This window comes from Amborella trichopoda, chromosome 11 (assembly GCF_054954075.1).
Source record: "Amborella trichopoda isolate Santa Cruz 75 chromosome 11, AtrichopodaSantaCruz75HAP2 v2.0, whole genome shotgun sequence".
Classification (NCBI taxonomy): domain Eukaryota; kingdom Viridiplantae; phylum Streptophyta; class Magnoliopsida; order Amborellales; family Amborellaceae; genus Amborella; species Amborella trichopoda.
The window spans coordinates 2,943,598-2,968,795 of record NC_142346.1 but is presented as its reverse complement, the minus strand read 5'-3'; the positions used below and the strand labels follow the sequence as shown (position 1 = coordinate 2,968,795).

General features: G+C 36.8%; 2 protein-coding genes across 3 annotated transcripts; both read right to left on the bottom strand.

The window, feature by feature from the left end:
* Positions 1-2,563: 2,563 nt before the first annotated feature.
* Positions 2,564-6,033, bottom strand: LOC105421210 (Tetratricopeptide repeat (TPR)-like superfamily protein). Its single transcript, XM_011627720.3, has one exon. The coding sequence runs from the start codon at positions 5,608-5,610 to the stop codon at positions 3,073-3,075; it is 2,538 nt and encodes an 845-aa protein (XP_011626022.1). The 5' UTR covers positions 5,611-6,033; the 3' UTR covers positions 2,564-3,072.
* A 270-nt stretch (positions 6,034-6,303) lies between these two features.
* Positions 6,304-16,968, bottom strand: HIRA (histone chaperone HIRA-like protein). Of its 2 annotated transcripts, none has more exons than XR_016044507.1 (10): positions 16,623-16,968; positions 13,597-13,872; positions 12,993-13,244; positions 12,082-12,491; positions 10,394-11,447; positions 9,694-9,904; positions 7,792-8,189; positions 7,362-7,487; positions 7,137-7,254; positions 6,304-6,715 (listed from the first exon to the last, which is right to left on the bottom strand). XR_016044507.1 is itself a non-coding variant. In XM_006851441.4 (10 exons), exons 1-10 carry the CDS (start codon positions 16,728-16,730, stop codon positions 6,557-6,559), a joined length of 2,955 nt encoding a protein of 984 aa, XP_006851504.1. In that variant the 5' UTR covers positions 16,731-16,968; the 3' UTR covers positions 6,304-6,556. The 2 variants fall into 2 exon arrangements, 1 of the variants encoding a protein (XP_006851504.1); XM_006851441.4 differs by having other exon boundaries at positions 7,949-8,189.
* Between the last annotated feature and the right edge of the window lie 8,230 nt (positions 16,969-25,198).

The following is a 25,198-nucleotide window of genomic DNA, read 5'->3' as shown; positions in this document are numbered from 1 at the left end:
ATAGAAATTACATAAATACATTTGTAAGAACTTAGGTATGGCTCCAATACGTGATAAGATGAGAGAAAATAAACTTAGGTAAGCTGACTATATGCAGTGCAGACCTAGTACAACATTTGTTAAAAGGTGCGACTCTCAGTTTATGTGGAAGACTAAACAATGGTAAAGTATAGGTCAAAAAAGACAGTTGCAAATAGTGAGCAAAGATAAATAGTGAGCAAAGATATGAGAACTTATGACGCTATTAAAGGTACAGCCCTTGATAGAGTAGAATGACTGTCTCAAATAATTGGAAAAAAGTCTGACGATGATGATGAACCCATGGGAAAACAATGCCTTTTTTTATCGTTCATGTTTAGTATGATATCAGTTATAGGTTTTTCAAAAATGATTTAATATGAATTTTTGGAGTTTCTTTTACGGAGTCTTTTTCAGGTGATGTAGATTTATTCTGGAGCTTTTTCCTTGGGAGTTTAAATCTAGGGGTATATGCGCTTGATTTGGGGCTCTAAATTTATTTAATTTTTATTTCTTTTGTAATTAGAATTCGAATTTGAAAGAATTTTAAAATGAAAGTAGAGTTTCTTGACATTGTTAATAGTGATCTTTCTAATCTCTTATTTTATTGGTGATGTTGGTTTCTACTGTTTCTATACAAAACTCAGGGTCTTTTTTAACCATTACATATTTTAATGAAATTTAATACGTTTAAATATAATAAAAATATACAATGAGACCATTTATCTTTGATACAACGTGGTCACAATTAATCTTGACCATTGGATGTGAAATTAGATGGGTACATTTATTTCATTGACCAAGCTCAAATTCATAAGAATTTTTTTTAACTTTGTGATACACCCAAGCATCGGATTTCACATCGGATGGTTGTAAGTAATTGTGACATCCTTGTATCATTGTATACAATCCGTGTTATCAGAAACATACTTTCTTATTAAGGGATTGTCTACAAAGACACCATTTACCTTTTGTACAAAGATGTCGCAAAACATTCTTGTCCATTAGATTTCAAAATGGGTAGTTAGAAGAATGTCATTGATTAGACACAAATTTTTTTTTAAAAAAGCTCAAACTTCGTAACTCACCCCAAGCCATCCATTTTGACATCTAATGAGTGGGTATAGTTACGATCATCTTGTACAAAACATAAACGGTATCTTTGCCATAGTTAAGGGCAGCCCTTTATGCCAATACGAAGTAGACGTACCGAGAGAAACAACTTAGGATAATGTTTTTTTTTTCTCGAAATTGTTAACCTTGTATTAAGTAGTTTACAATATACAAAAATTGCCCAACCCAGGGACGCAAAAAACCACAGAGAAGTGGTAAAATCAGAACTATAAAAGCAAAATTACATGGGAACGGTCGCTAATCACAAAGTTTTGGTCTGTATACAATCCAAAAAAGGTTAGGGCAAACTCACAAAAGCTCCTTGCTTAGCCAGTGCGTCAGCCAGTTTGATTGGCGTCCCCCTCTAAGTATGAATCCAGAAGACCTATATATGCCTGGAAATTTCGAAATCTCGTCAAAGATAGTCATGAGCCTCCAAGGTGATGTAGTCTCATGTGAGGCTCAGGAAATGACATCGATTGAGTCACCCTCGACAAATAGAACTAAGTTCCAATGGCATTCAGTGAGTCACCCTCGACAACTAAAACTAAGTTCCAAGAAGGGCTGAAATGTTTGAGGCCTTCCAAGAGGGAATGGGCTTTCGCCAAGGTGGAATCCGCGATACCAATAGGGGAGGCGCAAGAGAAGAGACTTATTAGAAGGTGCGAGTTCAAGATAGCCCCTGCATGGATAACTCTTCTTACGCAAGCAAATCTCCTGATCAAGTTTAATATATGACGTTATGTTATGGGTATTTAAGGACTCTATATGTAAGCTTGGTCAAGAATCCTACGATTTGTAGATGAACTAGTCAAATTACAGTTGTTCCTCTTTGAAAAAAGTTGACACCTGTGGGTGGAGATTTATGAAATGCAATATTCGATATATGGGAATGGCAACTCAATCATCAGAGCCCAGGCATGTGGGCTAAAGGTGATATATGTTGGACCAGGATGTCTATCTCAATATTTGAGTGGATCAATTAGTCGATTGGATTCCCATGGCGAAACTGGCTGTCGAAAGGAAGAAGCAATTGGCATTCAATCACCCATTTCTCTCTCTGGGTGACATGCTTATTTCTCGGTGTGGTGTGAGGCGAAAGTCAGTACGAAAGTCTAGAACAGGGTCGCAGTATAAGTTGATGAGTTTGTGGTTGCAGAGGTTGCTTGGTTTCAAACGCCTCATTCAATTTAAATGCACATGAGAAAATCTGCTAACTCGCTAATGACAATCAAGAGATATGGAGCTAGCAGGAAAACACAATCTCTCTGCCCCACAAAATAAGTAGAGATTGATTATCGTTTTGCCTTGAAGAAAGTGATTTCTTGAGACACTTCTATGGTATTTATTCCTCCGTACCACCAGATAACATATTTATTCACTAACTTTATGCAAACCGCATGTTATTCATAAGCGAATTATACACAAGATATTTTTGGGAGACATCATATGGATTCTTTAATCAATCAGCCGCTCCAATGTTAATCATAAGTTCATAAAAGAATGTAATATACTTTTGAGAGCCATGTCGCATGTAAGCCATAGCCACAGAAATAAGAGGAACAACAACATGTATTGTTCCACTAAATGTTGCTGTGGTACAAAGTCTACAACTTATCTAATTTTTTTTTTAAATAAATAATGGTTGCCATCTTCATCATGCATTTGAAATGTCCCATCCTCTCTGGCATCTGAAATACTAACCTCCCAACTCTTGTTTACCCATCCTCTACCTCTGTAAAATGTAAAATCTTGTAAAATTCAAACTACCATACAAATCTCTCTCTCTCTCTCTCTCTCTCTCTCTCTCTCTCTCTCTCTCTCCTGTTTCCTCAAATCTGTCACTTGTTTCTTCCAAGTGTCTCTCTCAACACTCTTTCAAGGATCTTTACCCTGTTTACTCAATCTCCATCTTATTTCTTCCAAACAGTCAGAGCAATATCACCAGTAATCTCCACAGGAGCAAGAACCACCTTTGAAGTGGTGGAACCGATTTGAATCTCTCACCACAATTTCTCTCTCTAAAATCTCAGACAAAAGCTTGAGAACCGTATGGCAGTCCCCACAAACCCGGAGGTTCTTTACAATCTGCAAAGGCATCCCATGTGGGGTGCTGATCAAACCAAATGCCAAGGCCAACCTCTCACTATGTAAAGAGAGAATATGCTCCTTCTGCTCCTCCTCTACATCATAAAGCACAAAATTCGTATCCGGCCTATAGCCTGCAAGCTTCAAAAGAGATCCCAATTCCTCGAGCTTCAAATAAATTTGTTCTGATAAAGGGTGAGATCTATCACTGGCCATGAATGAATGTACCTTATTCTTCACCTCAATCCAACTATACCCAGCTTCTTTCTTAATTCCTCTCTCTTCCATTAACTTTCTAATCTTGGATCTTTCAACCCAGTTTCCAGCAGATGCATACATGTTAGAGAGAAGAACATAAGCAGCTGAGTCTTGAGGCTTAAGAGCCATTAACTTCTCAGCTGCAAGCTTTCCCATATCTAAGTTTTGATGAAGTCTACAAGAACCCAATAGTATTCTCCAAATTGTTGGTCCAGCTTCATATGGCATCTTGTTTATGAGATCCATGGCTTCTCCTAGCTTGCCTGCTCTACTATAAAGATCAACCATGCATGCATAATGCTCCATACTTGGGCTTATACCATGCTCCATTGTCATGGAATTGAAGTATTTGGAGCCTTTGTCTAATAGTCCAGCATGAGTACAAGCCAAGAGAACTCCCATTAACGTGAAGCCGTCTACTTTTAGGCCTTTTTCAAGCATGCTCTCAAAGATCGTCAAAGCTTTATGGCCATACCCGTGTTGAGCAAAGCCTGCAATCATTGAATTCCATGAAACTAGGTCTCTTTCTCTCTCTAATTGAGATTCAAAAACCTTTTGTGCACTCTCTATGCTTCCACGCCTGGAGTACATTGATACAAGAGCGGTGCTAACACAGAGAGCGCTCTCGAATCCATGCTTTATCAAGCTGCAATGGAACTGTTTTCCCTGTTCAGCTGAAGCTGAAGGGCTAGAACAAGCATCAAGAACACTAGAGAATGTGAATTCATTGGGTTTTCCATTATCTCTCCTCATTTCTTGGTACAGTTTCATTCCACTTTCAGGGTCCTCTGCTTGGGCATAGCCAGCAAGCATTGCAGACCAAGAAACTGTATCTCTCTCTTCTATCTCTCTGAAAACCATGGATGCATCTTGAGTGTTCCCAAGATTGACATAGGCAGTGAGAAGAGCAGTTCCAACAGTTGGATATGTCAAATAACCAGTTTTTATTACTTGGGCATGGATTTGGAAGGGTGATAGAGAAGGAGAAGCAGTAAGAATAGTAGAGAAAGTGTAGTCATTTGGCCTAATTCTACCTTCCTTTCTCACTCTAAGAAATAGGTCTATAGCTTGCTCAATCCCATCATTTTGCAAATAACCAGTGATCATGGCAGTCCATGACACCACATTTTGGAAATCAGACATGGTCATAAACATCTTGCAGGAGTCATCCATCTCTCTACACTTTCCATAAGCCACCATGATTGCTCTTCTCACGCTAAAATCTGATACAAATCCACTTCTTATAATACATGAATGAAGCTGCCTAGCTAAGCTCAATTCTCTAAGACTCGCACAAACTTTTAGCAAAGTAGGAAAACTAAGATGTGTAAGCTTTGTACCTGCATCTCTCATAAGGAGAAAAAGCTCGAGACTCTCTCTCTCAAACCCATTGTGCACATACCCAGCCACCATAGCATTCCATGAAACTTCATCTCTAGTCAAAAGGCCTTCGAAGACAGCTCGAGCCTCTAAAACCATCCCGCCTTTGGAATACATATTTATAAGAGAATTGCCAACAAATACAATTGAATCAAAACCAAGTTTTATTACCAAACAATGCACATAAATCCCGTTCGCAATTGCGCAAAGAGTTGCAGAAGCAGAGAGAACACTGGCAAAAGTGAAAGGATTTGGCTTCACATCATCTCTCTTCATCTCTGAGAAACCATCAATAACAAGATCAGCAAACCCATTCAATATATAACCAGTAAACAATGAAGTCCAGGAAACCACATTTCTCTCAGGCATCTTATCGAACACTTTTTGTGCATCTATTACATATTTGCATTTCATATACATGTCCAGAAGTGCAGTTCCCACACTAACATCAGCTTCACAACCAGATTTTATGCTATAACAATGAATCTTTTTTCCAAGAATTTGGTCCGAGAAAGTACTACAATATTTCAAAATAGAAGAGAGGTGGAAATTGTTCATAAAAGAGATATCTGGTTGTGGGTTTTGATCAGAAACCAGTTGGGATTTGGTATAATTATCATCATTCTCTCTCAACTCAGTAGAGAGAGAATGATAACCCGTTATTATTTGATGGTTATTGAGCAAAACCCAGTTGGACAGCGAGCAACGGGTGATTGTTTTTTTGGTTTTCCGCAACTGATTTTTTGGCAGCATGGTATCGAGGAATTTGGTCTCATTGGGTTGGCTTTGGTTTGAACTTTTTGAGCAAAGCGACTTTTAGGAGTACGGAGCAATGGAAGTAGAAGAGCGATAAGAAATAGCTTCCAATTTTGGAATTATCGGGATCACGTTACAAACACAACTCTCAAGCCTTCAGTTTTGGAATTATCGGAATTCCATTACAAACACATCTCTCAAGCCTTCAGTTTTGGAATTGTCTGACACATATTACAAATATCACTCTCTCTCTCGGTTGTATATAGCATATTACGAACTTTTTTTTTCTTTTTAATGCTGAGTACATAACAAATCTCTTTGTTGAATAGAACATATTGAATGGGATGCATTACAAACCCCTCTCTCTCTCCATGTTTTTGTGTGTTATAATTAGAGTACATTATGAACTTCTGTCTCTCTCACACACGCATACAATGCTTTCTCATCTCTTTATGTGGCACACATAGATCTTGTCCAAGTTTTGAGACTCGGGCATATCACACATCGGAGTAGAGTTGCAGGCACACTAATTACATGAGACGGAGAAATGGCAAAATTGATTAAATGTGTCCGTGTGACGAAGAGAGAGCATTCGCATGAGTATTATAGGTCATTTTCATTTGCTTCATCTACAAAATGAAAAATGATCAAAGAGCAAATCAAAAGGGGAGCGAGCATTCACATGAGGGCTGAGGAATATTTTCTTTTACTTCATCTACGCAAGCAATGCAAAATGATCAGAGAGCAAAATGCTTCAGTTCAAAAAGGTTACAAGTGGGGAGAGTTAATGGAAGTCAACCTAAATGAGAAACATCAACGTAGATACAAAACTGAGAGCAATGAGCATCCCCTGTGCCCACATAATTTTTTTAAAAAAACACTATAATACAAAAATCATTGAGCCCCATATGCCAATTTTAGATTATTCCCATCCTTTACAAGCTCATGAGTCTTTCACAGGATCTGCAATTTTCTCCTGGTCGACCCCAGTTTCATACTCTGAAAGCAAATCCATGAACTCATTCAATAATCGCTGCACCTTCCTATTTGAAGCCATGGCGGGAAGTATATCTTCTTTAAGAAGTTTGTGCTTTTTCATTCCCTGCTCACACACAATAATTCAGACAAATAACATGATAGAAAAACCATTCATATGCTGCTTAAAAACTACTAAATTAGCATCCATTTGATCCTGGGCCTTCAGGTTATCAAGATGATATAAAAGCATCGCCCATTTTCAGAATCAAACAAAACCATGTAGCTACCTCCCTCCCTCCTAGCTAGATATAACAAGAAGGTACTTCAGGCCAACTTCTTAAAAATCAGATTAGGTTCTTGAAATCAGGGGCATGTTTGTAGTTTGGACATAAAAACCAAAGAAATAAGGCCAACAGATATGGAAAAAAAAAGGGGGAAATCAGGTACTCTGGCGGCATGTTTGTTGTTAAACCATGGAAATGAAAAGCCCAAGAAATGATGCTAACTAAAAGGAGGAGATGAAGAGCTAAGGGCCGTATTCTGACCAGCACATAGGGATCCCACGTTGGGTTATTGGTCTCCGAAGAATTAGATTCAACCATCCCAGTGGGGGGGCCAATAAAGCTCTCACACACTTCACGTAAACGAGATTCATCTGCTTCTCTGCATAAACACAGTATAAACAAATCATAAGCAGAGAGAGAGAGAGAGAGAGAGAGAGAGAGAGAGAGATTATACATAAATAATAGAAGATGTATATTAGCACAGACCTTGCAAGAAATCGGATGTATGATAGGAGGCATTGGCGGTATTCAGTAGGTGATTTTAAAGCTAGGGATGATGCTAGCTGAGACTCCAGATGAGCTCGGGTCTGCACCCCATTATCTGTCAAAACCCTGTAAATGTACATTAACCAATTCATGTCAAATTCCAACTTCTAGGAATCCAATTTAAGCAAAAATATATCCCAATACCAGTCAAGTGATACATAGAACATGTACATACTTCTATGTACACAATGAAGAACAGAATATCACCTTCCACAGTAATTAGACAAAAAGTTACCGCTTCAGAGTCTGGAAAGTGTAATATGATGCAATTGAACATAGAAAAACAACAGTCCCTTGGGATTATCATCACCATCCAATAACATGATAGAAGCTGATAAGTAGAGATTGACACCCACCATCAAGGACACACCTGTTCTGGTGGGTTCCCCTGCCCCCCTTCACTCACTCTCTCCATTGTCCATCAATTCACTGGACAGCCATCACCCCAAGGGACTATGGTTCCCTACAGTCCATTAAATATAGTTCACTTCTTTCCTTTTTTTAAACATTGAGAAAGGTGTGCCAACCTGCTCCAACTAGGCTTTCTAGCTAGGAATTTGCCAACATCAACTTGTAAAGCTGCCAGTTCACCACTCTGAGAGGAACCAAGATTCCATGAACTCGTAAAATTTGATGCAGGGAAGGTATCATCAGCTATTCTCAGCCAACACTTCAGGTTCAGATCATAAAGAAATGCATGACGAGTCGCTAGCACAACCAGAGGAGAACCGGATCTCGTGAACCTTGCGGATATAACTTTGATTGTTCCTGGCATATAAGGCAAATTTCCACACTAAAACTCATGAAATAAAAGCAAATATTTCCTCAATTCCCAACCATGGATGCCTAAATGTACGTATGTGTGTGTGTAAACAATTCTATGCAAGCGAAATTAAAACCAATGTACAATACTGATATATATATATATATATATAGTCACAATTACTTATAACCATCCGATGTGGAGTTTGATAGCTTGGATGCGTCATAAAGTTCGAGAAAATTTCTTTTTGAAGTTTGAGCTTGGTCAATGGAATAAGTACAGCCATCCAATTTCACATCCAATGGTCAAGATTAATGTCTCACCTTGTACTAAAGGTAAATGATCTCATTCTATACTTTCCCATATATATATATAGAGCAATGATCCAATGCAATGGTTGTATTATAGTATAATGCAACGACACTTCTAGAAAACCATGTTTGTGGTATTTGTATGACCCCAAATTTTGCACACATATTCTTCATCTCAATAATCAATGCCCCCAAAAAAAAAAGTTTAATTTAAACCCTAGATATAGTCAAAATGAGTCCCCTCCAAAAACGAATCTAGACTATTCATTTTGTGAATTTCAAGATCTTAGCCTCTATAAACTCAAAATCATTTTTTTCTTTTTTAACATTGTTCATCTAATGATAATAAAGCCATCCAAAAAAATTGGAAATGAAAAAATCCTTCTAAGGCCTAGATCTAAGCATTTCACCAAAATGAACGACCTATGTTAATTGGGCTAAAAAAATACTTTATGGGTTGTGTTTTCAATTTCAAAAAAAATACTTTCGAGATTTAAGCATCTCACCAAAATGATTTGAATTAAACAAATGGCTATAAGATGGTTTTTTAAGGTTATTGCATCATATTACTATACAACGGTTTCATGAAATCATTGCCTATATATATATATAGGAAAATGCTGAGATTACCCCACTAGCTCATATGAACATATGTGTTCATATGAGCCCAACAACCCAGATTGAATTTGGGCCAATTTGACAATCACGATCTCATTTCGTATTTGAATTTTAATGTTTTTTTTACGAATCCAAATAATTTGAAATTTTAGGCGTGTGTTCTTGAAAATAGGAGAATCTAATAAAAATATCAAAAAAATAATTTTCAAGAAATAAATTGACCAAAATACCCCTTTCGGGGGTATTTTGGTCAATTTATTTCTAACAATTATTTTTTAAATATTTTTATTAGATGCGTCTTGATGAGAAGAATGGCCGCCTAAAATTTCAAGTTATTTGGATTTGTAGAAAACAAATTAAAACTCAAATATGAAATGAAGTCGTGACCTTCAGATCGGCCTAGATTCAATCTAGACCGTTGGGCTCATATGCTCATATGAGCTAGTGGGCTAATCCTAGTATTTTCCATATATATATATATATATATATATATATATATATATATATATATTTGTTTTTTTCCTGAATGTGTTAACAATGATATCTATATTGAAACTAGATACCATCAGAGGAACCTTACCTGGATTTTTGGAGGACGAATCTGGAGTGGAAGTAATAAGAGAAGCAAGAGAGTCACGAAGAACACAGGTTCGGTTAAACAAGTCCCAGAGATAGACCGATCCTACCCGAGTGACTAAAAGCAGCTTCCAGCCCTCATCACAATCTACGAAAGTGGCTGCAGATCCCAACATCATCATTGGCATAGCTCTTCTCCCACACTTTGTGTAGACCTTTTCAAGGAGTCAAAACAAGAGTTAAGCAAATATAAATGTCACAAGAAACAGCCACGACAACTCATTATGAGGCATATAAACTCTGCCTAAATACTGTCATTTGGGAAGTAGACTCTAACCAAATGGGAGATGGAGAAACCATTTTCCATTACACCGTCACTGCCCGTTGCAATAACATTCAACTATGGAGACAGTGAGACCCACAATAACTGGAAATGACCAGACAGTGAATGTCACTCTCAATCACCGTTTATCACTTTAAGTTTTCAAAAGATGGAGTATGGTTTTTCCATAGTCCAACTGGATTGTAATAAACTTGGTCATTTGTGCAAAATTTTGCTCATATCGATCTCAACAGCTTCTTTCTCATCCGTCTCGGGAATAAACAAGTAAAAGAAGTTGAACGGGCAATGCACCATTGGATGAGCATAAGAATGAGGGTTAGCAAACTAGTAAAATTTTACATCATATTTAGTTTACAAGTACCTGTAAACAGCCATCTTCACAACCAACAGCCCAGAAATTGGTGTTTCCAGCCATTGCAGTTGCTTTTCCCGCTAATCGATCAGACCATAGAATTACAGCTCCCTGCAAGCACGTAACCTCTGTTTCTTTTACCAACAAAGAGCTCCCAACGCCAACCAAGTCACTGACTGCTCTTTCCACAGGCTTAGCATCCAAACAAATTGGTATGCTATCCTGAACTCCATCCTTATCGAAAACCCTAATTGATAAGAAACTACCAGTACTCACATGCCCAACATTCTCAACATTAACTTTCCCCTCACCAGAGCCCACAGCCTTCTCAATAATAAGACCCTCAGTAACTTTGGCCCTGGCTGTGGACCCCACCCGCTCCTTCACTCCACAGTCACAGAACTTGCTAGCAAGTTCATTGGTCTCTAAATTTCCATGAAATGGCCTTTTTAGAAGAGCATTATTTGCCCCATTATCATCATTAAGCTCCCCGTTGCCATCCTTTCTTTGTTCAGGGAATGAGAGAGCCAACTCAAGTGGGGCCCCTTGTGTCCCACCATACACACTATCCTGTTGCATGGGAACTCCAACTGCTTCAGGAATTATCCTTTTTCTTCCATCTGGACGCCTATACTCCCTTTGTTTAACTGGACTGGAGGTCCTAGCTGAACCAGCCTTATTCAACCCAGCCCCACCTGAAGAAACCATAGCTTTTTTGTCATCTTCAACATGTGGATCCAGGCCCTTTGGTTGGGTCTGGGAGATTACAGGGTTGGCCACCTCCATAGAAGGAGGCTTTCCTGGTGATTGGCTTTGTTGGGTGCTAAGGTTAGAGAGCCCCCTTTTGGTCGGAAGCTGCTTAGCTGAGGCTACCTCTAGTAAGAGTTGAGCTGGGCTTTCAGCTAGGTTAGCCTGGCGTCCTCTCACATCACCGTATCGGCTCCGCTTCAATTCATCGAGTTCAGCGTCGCTGATTCGGTGGCCAAGTTCTTTCACTTCGAAATAGAACGTTGCCACAGTCCCGTCCAAAGAACAAGCAAATAGCGCATAGCCATCAGGACTCCTATGACAAATCAAGTAACATTTCAGACCCAAGGTTCGAAATTTCAGATTTACAAACTGTTAAACCGATGTTGAAGTTGGCCTTCAGATAAAATGATGTTTTTCCATTGTTTTCAATGTTCTTTTGTGGAGTTTTGTCTTGCTTTCTGGTACTCAGAAGCATGATCATTTCTACTGAGAAATCATGTATCCATCCAAATACAAGACTTCCATGAGCATGCTTAAATTTGGGTTATTTGTTGAGTTTGGCCCATTAGTTTTTTCTTACTGCAATTAAAAGTATAAGAAACCATTAGTTCTTTATAACTACAACTAAATTATCAGAAAACTATTGATTTTTTTTTTTCATCTAAGAAGAAACTCTGACAATCTGAGGTTTGGTTATATCTTGAATTCAAATTTCAGTTATACATCAAATTTCAGTTACACATCAAATTTCGGTTAAACATTCAAATTTATATTTTTTGTAAATATATCAAAAAATCAGAAAACAATTATCAAAATTTTAACCTATGATTAAAAAAATTACCTATGATTAAAACATTGACTGAATAACAAAATGCAAAATTGCAAAAGGTGAAATCTCATTAGACCAAGAAGAAATTAAACGAGTATGACTGTAGCCTATTCCTTACCAGGATAAGTCAACAACACTTTGTGTGAAAAAATGCTTGGCCACAAAAAGGGGGCGGGGACTTGCTGTGGTCCAAACAGTTATAGTGCAGTCCTGACTCCCAATGGCAATCACATTATATGGCATTGATTCTCTCGGCACTGACTTTGTGGCACCATTCGACCACCCAACTGTTTCAACTTGCTGAAATTCCTTTAAATCTGCACCATTAGCAAGGTTCTTTCGAAACATAGAATGGTTGAACTTCACAGCAACAACGGGGGCATTATGACCCAAGAAATCAAAAGTAGCTGACCAGTCGCCCCTTTCCAGTACAGGTGCAGAGTGCCTAGGCTTCTGAAACCCATGTGTGGTAGTAATAAAATGACCACAAGGTGACCATCCAAGCCGCCTAAAGAAAGTGGATCCAACCTGATAAATTCAATGGCTTTGGTTAATAAAATATGCAAAGTGATATTACTAAGAAGTATTGCTGTGATCAAAGATGGAAGGGCTCGAAAGTGGTACCAATTATGGCAGAACTATTGCTTAAACAGAACATTGGGTTCTAAAGAAACTCACAAAATCTGAAATAACTATCCCAGAAAACCAGAAATAGAGAACTAGAAAATACCCTGCTCGTCTTCTAAAGTGAACCGTATGTATGTAAGCCTCACTCCTCTCTTTTCTTTCTTACCTGACAGGCCATCCTTCACACCTTTTTCATATATCTTTTAACAATGAATAAAATAGCACTTTCTTGAAACAGTTTATTTCCCTTTGCTCAAAAGTCCTTGGTCCTCAGGAAAAATAAGTTCCAAAAGCATTGAGTTTTTTACGATCAGCAACAAATTGTCTTTGTAAATTAATGTAAGCAAGAAGGGGGAAAAAAAAAGGTGGGCTGATGGGTTTTGTAACATAGAATAAACGTACAGATTTCCCCCAGTGCCCTTCCGTTCTGTGCTCCTGGCTCCAATCATTTGTACGCCAAATAATGACAGTCTTGTCGTCAGATTGGCTTGCAATGAAAGAACCAATAGGATCCCAAGCAATTCCTTTAACAAGGCTTGAGTGACCTCTCAAAACAGCTGTGCATATACCATTGCTCATATTCCATATGTGTACCGTATTATCCAAACTACAGCTAGCCAATATCAAGTCATCTGGAGACCAGTTGAGATCCACCTACTTCATACACAGAAAAAGTAAAACGCCTAGTTTAGATAGATAGGAATTATTAAAAAGTTCACTTGAACACACAAATGATACAACCTCTCTCTCTCTCTCTCTCTCTCTCTCACACACACACACACACACACACACAACCAAACCAATACATTCTACATGTCCGTTATGTGTAGTGCGTACATATATGTATGCATGGATGAATGGATGGATGAAATATGTATGCACCTATGCACATGTATGTACAAATTACATGTATAAGCAAGCATTTTAGTTACGACATCTACCACATGCCTCCATAGTGTCATGTATGGATGCCTGTATGAATGTGTAGGCATGCAAGTATGATTACCACATCTGCAGTATGTCCACGTAAGGTCATCACCACTTTCCAGTTCTCGACATCCGGAGGTTCTCCACTGCCAAACTCAGTGGTGCCGGAACCTGGCTTCCTCTCATGGACGAGGATTACTTGATCATCAGAACCTGATGCAACATATCGACCATGCTTAGCCCACCTAACACAATTCACAGATCCAAAGTGGTCACGGAGGGTGGCCAACAATGTTTGGTTTGTCTGATCATATTCGGTCTCTCGACCCACCGACTTCATGTTCCATATCCGAACCTACCATAAAGGCATAACCATCAAAATTGGTGAGTAAATGTACACTGTTTGAATGTAAGATTAAGCAGTGGGAATTGTGCAAATTAAAGGGAACACATCTTATATAGTTCACTCTAGTACGGGAGGTGAACTATAGCATGGGAAGTGATATTCCAGTGGGGGTTATCATCGTCCACAAGGAAATGAGGAATGGTGGTGGAGAAAGAGGAACCCAAGAGAATAGGACATAGTGGATTCTTTCTCTCTCAATCACCATACATCATTTCACTGGATGATGATGACCTTAATATGCTATGATTTTCATAGTGTTTTACACCACAATGTGCTTTCTCAATGTTAAATAGTATCCAACTTTAGTGGGAAGAGCAAAGCAATTTCCACTAAAACGTTAGAGATAGAGGGAAGATGAATTTATGTTCATGATTAGAAGATGAAAAGTTGAGTATAAGACATTCCATATGTTCACCGAAAATTTATGCATATCTATAAGGGTCAATATGCAAGAATTATGAACTTCCGGGATCCATATACATTCACTGCCCTCTATCACAGCTAATCTTCAACTCTTCGTATATGCAGTGATATGACATTATTACAGCATCTCTCTGGATTTGTATTTAATACTAACTTAATATTGAACCTCTCCCCATCCTATTCTTCTCTCTGTAATCAACAGAATACCACCTATCCCATTCAATATTCTAGATGTTTAAATGTAGGAAAATTGTCCCATGCAGGTTGGACCGCATGACTACATATGTGGTGCAAAAAGTGTAAAGCATCCATCGTAAAGATGGATGCAAGTGGGTGTTCCATCTAAAAACAATGGAAACTAACGGTCCAAATGTTTTCTTACTAGAATTATTATTTTTAATTTTTAAAATTTACTTATTTTTTCATATTCATGATCTCCATGTTAGAGATTTTATATGTCCTTGAAAATTAAGTTAAAAAATCCATCTCAAAAATAGATTTATTAATAAGCTCGCATTTCTACATATGTGGGCTTCGTCGCATAGAAACCGGGTCCTTAAATGTATCCTCCCCACCAGTCTTTCTCAGAACAGCTAAAACATCCACAATCATTTCAAAAACCTTTTTGTATTTTTTTGGCTCTAAATTGATTGAAGGTGTGTAGCTTATGTTTACCATTAGTAGCTTATATTGAGATTCAAGGGAGCACATATAGCATGTTCTATATGACACATGCATGTGATACAGTATCAGATTTGATTCAGGACTCGCCAGAATTCTGAGCCTTAGTCTGGAGGGTTGACTTGGCTAACTCCGAGTCAGATTCAGCCAAGTCCTAAAAAAAATTAACAATGAAACCTTGGGAACGGGAACTGGTGAGATATGGCAGTTCCCTAGATCTTTCACTCAGCACCCTGCGTTTCCGATGACTAGCTTGAGTCCGTGTCAAACTCGGGAACTCTAAAATACTGATGAAGAGTAACAATACATAATGAAGATAAGAGTCATGGTTCTTGAACTCTCCAAATATTCGTGATACACCATAGAGCTACTAACCCCACCAATAAAAATAAAATAAAATAAAGAATAAAGAGTTATGAACCTCCATCCCACCTATGTACTTGAGTTTTCAACATGTCACCTTTTAGACATCAAAGGTCTTAAATGTTGGGTAACATATCAGTCCATCCAACAGAGAAAATGTGAAAGCCAAGTGATATCGGAAAGACCTTTTGAATAATCTATTGTCTCAAAGAAAATCTATCCTTCTAAATAACCCATATTCTAGATCCAACCAATTATCCCATCTACTCTATATTGCCATTCTTGAAATCAGAGCTTCTTCCAGAATACTCACCAACCTCCTAAACTCAACAATCACCTAATCTCTAAGATCGCTCCTAGAGCAAACGCACCACACAAGGTAACTCCTGCCACATCCCAACCCACTTCATCCCAACCTCCCCTGAAAGGAAATAAACCAAATCATGTTTCGAGCTTTGCCCATCACAGATAAACCTGACCAAGCTGTGGCAGACTAAACAAAACCTTCTCCATACAATTTTTTAGGTATACATTTGGAGTTTGGATCCATGAATATGTGGGGCGAAAGCTAAAAGCTAGGAAATAGAAAATTCCCAATCGCAATTTATTTTAAAGACGACACATGTTGAAGTATTTGTAAGTTTCCATGAATCATATTTCACTTTTTCCTTCTTTTTTATTTTGGCCGAATATTGACTCACATTTCACATTACCTCTTCCTCTACAATGCTCCTGCAAGTCCTCTCTCTGCCCTACATATATTTCCTCTAACACAAAAACTTATAAACATGTGGATTGAGAATCTTTTATCATGAGAACCTATCAAGTAGCTAATTCATCACTTCAGAATAACCCAAAAAATCATGCACTACTTAAGCAAGTTTTGCTTGAATTTAAAACAACCCAACAGAATAATATGCACAATATGCAATTTGAAGTTAGAAGTACATCAGCCGCCCAACTAGAAAAATCCCAATTTTAGACACAAAAAAAGAAGAAGAACAATCCTAGTTTTTACATGAACAGAATAAGAAAGGAAACAGGATCAACCAACAAGATAATATGCTATGAAAAACAAGAACAATAACTAGCTACGTCCAAGGAAGAGAAAAACAAAAACAAAATATAACGGAGGAAAGAAAAGAGGTATAAAGGAAAAAACTTTGTAGAAAGAGAAAGAAAGACACTTGTAGACAGAGGGGAAGAGACTTGGTAGAGAGGGTAAAACCTACCTTATGGTCTCCCCCTGCTGTAGCAAAGCGAAGGCCACCAGGCTGAATATCTATGGAGAATATTTGCAATCCCCCATGCCTAATCCACCCTGGTTTCTCTGTAATCATCTTCTCTAAGCTTCTCAGAGATCAAACAAAAAATTGGTTTGCTAAAAACAGACCAAATTCATCTCCAGTTTCTCTCTCTAGCCCTAAAAGTGAGAGAATCTGAGACTACTGATAAAGAAACCACTTTAACCACAAAAACCCTCACTTGGGTTTTCCTCTTTCTAACCGTTGCTGAAAATTGGGGTCAAAGCGATGAAAACATGAGAACATAATTTAGAGACACAAGAAAATAAGCTGTGGGGTTCAGGGACCTTTGCTGTGAAAAGGTAATATAATGATAAAACAATGGTCCTAGACCCACTGTTTCTTTTGGATTGCAAAACTATACGAGCCAAACCCTAGATCGGAATTGAGATTTCATTTTGATTTTGTTTAGGGTGCATGCTCGAAGTTATTCTTTAAAGAGTTGCTTAAAGGAGACACATGAACCAAAGAGAGAAAGAGATATATATAGAGAGAGAGGGAGAGAGAAATTAGATAACCATTTATTTTTGATACAAGATAGATCACAATTAATTTTGACTATTGGATATGAAATTGGGTGGCCATATTTATTCTATTGACCAAACTCAATCTTAAAAAAAAACATTTTCAAACTTTGTGACACACCCAAATTATCAAATTTCACATCGAATGGCTGTAATTAATTGTGACCACCTTGTATCAAAAGTAAATGGTCTCATTGTATACATTCTTTTAGATTTTATAAGAGATTTCTAAAGTTTATATTGAGGTTAGATTTTATAAGAGATTTGTGAAGTTTAGTTGAAAATAGTGAAGGCGAGTGTAAAAAAAAACAGACATCACAGTGGTCAAGGGTATGGTCCGCTGTCTTCAAATAACAATAAGAAAACCATGAGAAAGGAAGATATGGAGAAAATGAAACAATATAAAATAACAAGTATAACGGAAATACATAATCTTCAAGAATATTATTTTGGGTGAATTCACGGGATATCCTTTCAGGATTCCCATTATTAAAAAGCCCCCACTAAATTTTGATTTTTTATGTTCATTTTTTATTTATTTATTATTTTTGACCAACCTATTTAAGAGGTAGAATGTCCAAATTAACCCAAAAACGAATTTTAGATCTTGAAGGTTTGAAGTTCACCTTATTTTTTCTTAGTTAATATTTGTGGGCTCTCCTGTATGTTGTAAAGAGCCCGTTTAGAACTTCCTCTTCCTTTGACTGGAGCAAAACTTTAATCTATATAAAGAGAGGAATATCATACATGGGTCTTTAACTTTTATGAATGAGGATCACACATTGCTCCTGGAAATACCCTTCTCTTTCAAGGAGCACATGAACAAACTTTGAATCTTGAACAAGTGAAGTTTGCTTTTAAGATAATATTTGGACCTTGCCAAAGTTGTTTTGGGTTAATTGGACCTTGAAGGTCTCGAGTTTTTTCTTGGAACAAAATTAACCTTCAGACATTAAATGTCTTAAGTAGGAGTAATATGGACAAAAATAAAAAAGCCAAAAAGGGTTATTCACATGAAAGCAAATTTTGGATGGGATATTTTAAATAATATAAATTCTAAGGAATATGCACATAAATCTCTTATATATATATATATATATATATATATATATATATATATATATATATATATATTTTATAACTTTAATCATGAACCTTCATTCAAAAATTAAATAACACATAAGGTAATACCAAAAAGGAGGTTTTTAATTTATGTCAGTGACTACCAACAATTGTTGGTGGACACCCCCTTTTGGAAGTGAATCTGCCTTAATATTAGCCTCATAAAAACAATGATAAATTTCAACTGAAAATGAAGATAGCAAAACTTTAATTTCATCAAGTATGGCCCGAAGTCTCCAAGCAACAATTTTTTTGCAGAATCTCTCTGATAATTTTATGGACCTCTATCCTTCAAAGTAACGTACAGATTCAAGCAATGCCTATGCCTCTTCCACATTAACAATTTTCACACTACAAAGACCTGAATAGGTAATTAAGGTTCTTCCTAGGGAATCTCTAATAAGTCTACTAAAACCTGCCATACCTTGATTCTCAAAGGAACTTCCATCGAAATATTTAGCTTAATACAACTTGGCGATTGAGGACACCAAATAGCTTGTTTGAGGCACTAAAATCTTAGAAACCTCCAAAAGATTAAGAATTACTTGGTCGAAAGACATCAACCTTCCATATTTATGAATCTTCATCCACTCAGCTGCCATCACCAATATGTTGGATTTTAGAGTACTAGCTTCCAATGAGATATCTTTAAAAATCATTCTATTCCTCTCCTTCTATATGCTTCACATCATGCTAGACCACCAAGATCTCCAAAGTCAAGTACCGAGGTTTGGGAGGCCCAATAAGCTTAATTGGAGAGGAAGAACACCCAAGCTCGAAGGAAGATGAATAAATAAATTTATCAATTGCATACTCCAATCCTATAGCATCATAATAAAAGGACAATGAAGAAATAAATAGTTCATTGTCATATTTGCAGAAAATGCAGACATCCACAATAAAAAGGCATCTCTTATGAAGATTGTCAATTGTAGCTAACTTCCCTTGACAAACAATTCAAAGAAAAGCTCGTACTATCAATGGAATGCACATCTTCCAAATCCTGTTCAGATTTGGCTCATCTACTCTACCATGGTCCCTATTGAGCAGAATATAGACTGATTTGACTGAAAAATCTCCCAGATTCATGAGGGCCCATATAAAAGTGTTTTCCTTGGTAGGACACCAATGAGTAGATTGAAGCAAGTCTATCACTCACTCAAACTCATTAATAAAAGTATTTGGCATCATCCTACATGTAACACAAAGACCATTTAGGGTTAGTATCTTCCCCCTAACCTCCAGAATAGAAGCAAGGGGATTTGAGACCTTACAGAAGACCTCTAGGAAAGCAAATAAGATAGCCACTTCTCCAATCCATCTATCCCACCAAAAGCAGGTGTGGTCTCCTTTATCCACAAGCTTATGACTATGTTGCAGTTAAAAGGGCCTACAGAAATCAATGGCCTTTCAAAATAAACGACAACTTGGTTTTGGATCGAGGGCTTTTAATTCGTCCAATACTAGTATCTTCCCCATACTTCTATCTGAGCACCTCACACCACAAACTATTATGTTGAGATTGGTATCTTCACCACCACTTTGTAAGAAGACTAATATTGATCATCTTCATCTTTTGATACCCATCTTTACAATAGTATACACACTATCCTATTTGACGAGATGGAGCATCTTATCATTCCCATAAGAACCCCACAAGAAATCCCTCATGGTTTTCTCCAATTGCCTAACCATTTGATTTGGCATAGGAAAAAGAACTTATAATAAATAGGTCGGTTAGATAGAGTTGACTTGATCAAGGTCATTCTACCCCAAATGGAAAGAGTATTCGATTTCCACAAATCGAGTTTTTTGTTCATTCTTTCAATAATTGGATCTCATATGTATCTCGAGAGATGATTGGCCAATAATGGGATCCTGAGCACTTACAAGACAACTTATTCACACCATACCCCAATATTCCAACAAGATTTAATATTTTATCGTTTGAACATCCAATACCAATAAGTTTAGTTTTTCCCAAACCAATTACCAGCTCCATCCATTTGAGAAAGATCCATAAGTTCTTAACCTCTGTCTCTGTAGAATCATAAAAATAGTTGTATCATCCACATATTATAGATGCGACACTATTAGCCCCCTATTACCAACTTCAACTTTTGAAATCAGACCCCTATTCACTACATAATTAAGCATACACTAAAACTTTCAGCAACAATAGTATATAAAAAAAGCGAAAGTAGGTCACCTTGTCTTTAGACCTCTTAAAGCAACTTGGAAGGATTAATGTGATCCAAAATTTTAGGCTCCATCAAAGTGTTTATTTTCACAAGAAAAATTTGGATTTTAAGTTCTTGATTACCAAAATGAAAAAAAAACCAACTTACATGATCTTGTTCTCTGAAATAGAATTTTTACTTAAAAAGAGTAGCAGTCAAAATAAAAAGAAAGAAAACTGATTTTAAGCTCTTGAACACCAAAATGAAAAAGGAGGAATTTACATTACAACCAAAAGAAAAGAGATTATAAAAATGAAAAAAGAAAGAGGTTACATTAGAACAAAAAAGAAAAGAGATTATATGTTTCATAACAGCATGATAGACATTCTATAATCAGGGTAGTAGTTAGCTTGACAGATACACTTGTCGTGCAGGTACCATGGAAGATATGGCTACAGGGATACAACTCATTGACAAACTCTCCATCCATGAAACTCTCCCAACAAATTACGCAGTTGTCAGTCTTCGAAAAATACTCTCAAAGACACTATGTCACTTCCAATCTTTGATGTTGGGACACTATTGATAAACTCTGGTGGGAGTGGCTGGTTCGTGTTCGTCCCCTCTTCATCATCAGAGAATTCTTCATCTTCCTCATCAAAGGTTTATGGGTTCTCTTCATCCTCCTTGTTATCACGTATTTCTTTCCTTGTGTTTCCATAAATGAAGAACAAGATGATGAACAAGGCAAATTGCAGGATTCCGATAAGTATAACAAATCTACCAATGGCGAAGGAGAATTCAACTATCAAGGTCTCAAGAATTATACCACGCTCACCACGTCTATCAGTAGCCAAGGCGAATTCAAGAATCATGAGAGTTACAACACGGAGGCTGATGGCAGGCAATGCTTCTTTCACTATCTGACTCCAGGGAACCATTATATAATATTAGTTTTAAAAAAGAAAAAGAAAGAGTTTACATTACAACCAAAAGAAAAGAGATTATATGTTTCTTGACAACATGATAAACCTTCTGTAATATGGGAAGTAGTTAGCATGACTGAGCTACTTATTGATGCAGGCACCACGGAAGATATGGCCGCATGGATACTACTCCTTGATGTACTCTCCCTCCATGAAACTTTCCCAGCAGATTATGCAGTTGTCGTTCTTCGAGAAATAGTCGAAGACACTATGTCACTTTCAATCTTTGATGTTGAGATGCTATTGATAAACTCTAGTGGGAGTGGTCGGTTCGTGTTCCACTCCTCTTCATCAACAGAGAATTCATCATCTTCTTCGTCCTCTTCATCCTCCTCATTATCACGTATTTTATTCCTCGTGCTTCAATCGATGAATAACAAGATAAGGAACAAGATGAATTGAAGGATCTTGTGAAGTATAAACTCAGTCTACCATTGGCGAAGGCGAAGTCAATGATCAAGATCCTGATAATTATACCATATTTGTTAGTAGCCAAGACGAATCAGGAATCCTAAGAATTACAATACGTACGCTAATGGCGGGTAATGCTTTTTTCAATATATGATTCTAGGGCACCATTATATAGCAATAGTTATAAAAATAAAGAAAGAAATAATTTTACATTACAACCAAAAGAAAAGAGATTATATGTTTCATGACAGTATGATATACCTTCTGTAATTTGTGAGGTAGTTAGCTTTACTAAGCCTCTTGTCGATGTAGGCACCATGGAATATACAGCCGCTGGGATAAAACTCCTTGACGAACTCTCCCTCATGAAACTCTCCTAGCAAATAATGTACTTGTTGTTCTTTGAGAAATATGACGAAAACAATGTGTCACTTTCAATATTTGATGCTGGGATGCTATTGTTAAACTTTGGTGGGAGTGGGCTGGTTCGTGTTCATCTCCTCTTCATCATCAGATAATTCTTTGTCTTCCTCATCAAGGGATTCTTTGCTCTCTTCATCTTCTTCATCATCACACATTTCTTTCCTTGTGTTTCTATAGATGAAGAACAAGATGAGGAACAAAGTTGAAGCATCCCAAGAAGTATAACAAGTCTACCAATGGTGAAGGCGAATTCAATGATCAGGATCCCAATAATTATATCACGCTTGCCACATATACGAGTAGCCAAGATAAATTCAAGAATCCCGAGAGTTACAACACGTAGGCCGATGGCGGGCAACACTTCTTTTAGTAACTGATTTCAGGGCACCACTGCTTAAATTTGCTCATGGAGTAATGCTTCTTTCACAATTTGATTCTAAGAAACCATTGCCAAAAATTTGCTAATTGATAACTAAATTAGTTTGGACTTCTCTAATTTATGTGCTAATAAATAATAACATTATCTTAGTCTATATACGAGTAACAAAATTAGCATTTGAAATAAATTCCTAATTCTATTTGGACTCCTTCAATATATGTGCTAATAAATGATAACATTCCTTGGTGTATATAGAATTAAGATAAATTCCTATCCTAAGTAGATTTGGTTTGATATACAATATATAGGATTAAAATGTTTTTGTGTACTTGTAGGATTATTTATATAGGCATTGTACCGATTACTTTAACAATAACAATCATATTCCATTTTACTGGTTTAATTCAAAACTCAAAACCATATGATAGACGTCAACACCATCATGTCGTGTCTAGCAATTGCTTAAATCAGGGTTTTAAAATCATCGGTAAACCAATTAGGAATCGCCGATCTAGATTGGATTTAGAAGGTGACTAGGCTATATTCCCTATGAACATCAGGAATCTACCCTAATCTCCCTAAAATATCTATTTTCCTAATATAGGCGTTTGATGATTAAAATCACTAAATAACACATATTGTAGATGGGGAATATGCTCTACAAAACTCTTTTGTTCTCGTTCATTTTATTATAATTTTTTATTTTTAGCTGAGCAGCTTTTTTTTCAAGTTTGCTTTAAATAAAAGAAAAAGTTTATATAAGGCTGACCCATTGGGTCGACCCAACCTGATTGACATCCATATGTAAGTCAAGAGAGATATGTATGAAAAAAGTGAGGAATTAAGTAGAAAGACCAAGGTTTAAGAAAAAAATAAAGATTCAGATCAGAATTAGCCAATTTGTATAGAGTCAAGAATTGGTCAGGCCGATATAAATCTTATAAAATATCGAAAATTGGCTGGTTCACTTTATGATCCAGCTGGTTTTGGCTAGTTCTCTGACAAAATCAATAGGTTCCCTCTATGAACTGGTTAGAATTGGCCCCATTTTTATATTTAGATTTTTTAAATTTCTTATTGGCCGGTTCATACGACCGGATCATTGATCTGTCGAGGCAGACTGATTTTTTAGATCGGTGATCCATATTACTAGTCTAGTTTTTATAAACCTTGAGAGAGTTGTTCTTAGGTAGTTCTATGCAACACCATGTGAGAAATTCCACAAATTAGTATTATCTAAATAAAAAAGATAGGCTGTGAGAAACAAAAACTCAACAATGGCTTATGAATTAGCAAATCCGCTCGACTTGAAATATGTAAATCTTAGTAATGCATAATCATTTGTATTTATCGCTAGTTGTCTTTTTGTATTCAATAATTCAAATAGTTGGTGCATGATGCCATTTGGAACTCCTTTCCAACCTAAGGACAAGTCACTTTAAAGTGGTTTATTTTGCTTGCATGGCATTATCTTTATCATCATCTGAGCCTTATCCCAACTATTTGGGGTTGGCTTGCACGACATACTTTTTGTAAATAAAATACAAGGCAAAACATTAGCCAGAGTATATTGAATGAGTTCCATACCTATTTTGATAAGTAATGCTATCAATCAACAAACAATGATAGCGCCCCACAATAGGAGAGAGAGACGTATCATCAACTCCTTCTATCATATAATTCGATTTGCCATTAATTAAACTTGGGCCCAAAAAAAGAAACATACAACAAATAGTAAATTTTAAACCAACTAAATGTCAAACAATAAAACAAATAACCAAACACAGAGTAAGAGGTATTTACTTAAAGAAACGATTGACAAAAAGATATCTAATACCAAATCTATGAATGATTAACACTCACATATTTAACCACATTTATGCTGCAATTGATCATGCTATCGTCCACCAAATCATGGCCTTCCCTAATTTAAGATGCTACATGTTCAGTAGTTTCAAACCCCTAATTTGCTTCTGTGATTGGTTCTTGGATTGCCTCATTTTCAAACTCTTGACTTCAAAATAGAGCTTGATGCTTTCCTTATCCAAATAAAATTATACAATATAAACATGTGGTAATGATGAGATTATAATGAAATTGGTTCATTAAGATTGGAAAGTTACATTTAACACTATTGATTAATTTTTGAAATGTCCTTGGAGCTTGTGCATCGACAAATTTATTTAGGAGGGTATTGTCTGTCGTGATATGCGGCAGTGAAAAACTACTCATATCGGGGTAGCTTGTATCTACAATATTTTTTTTTTTGGTGCCAATATAGGTAAATATATTAGTGACTATGTTGTTCATTACAAAGTTGTATCTGTTATAAGTTAAATAACACTACCATGAAGCAGTCTTAACAAGAGACCCGTCGATTATAGCTTATAATTTTTTAGTCTGCAACAAATCCTTTGCATCTAGAAAACACAACAGAAACACAAATAAAATGAAATTGTAGCCACTACATTTTATGGAT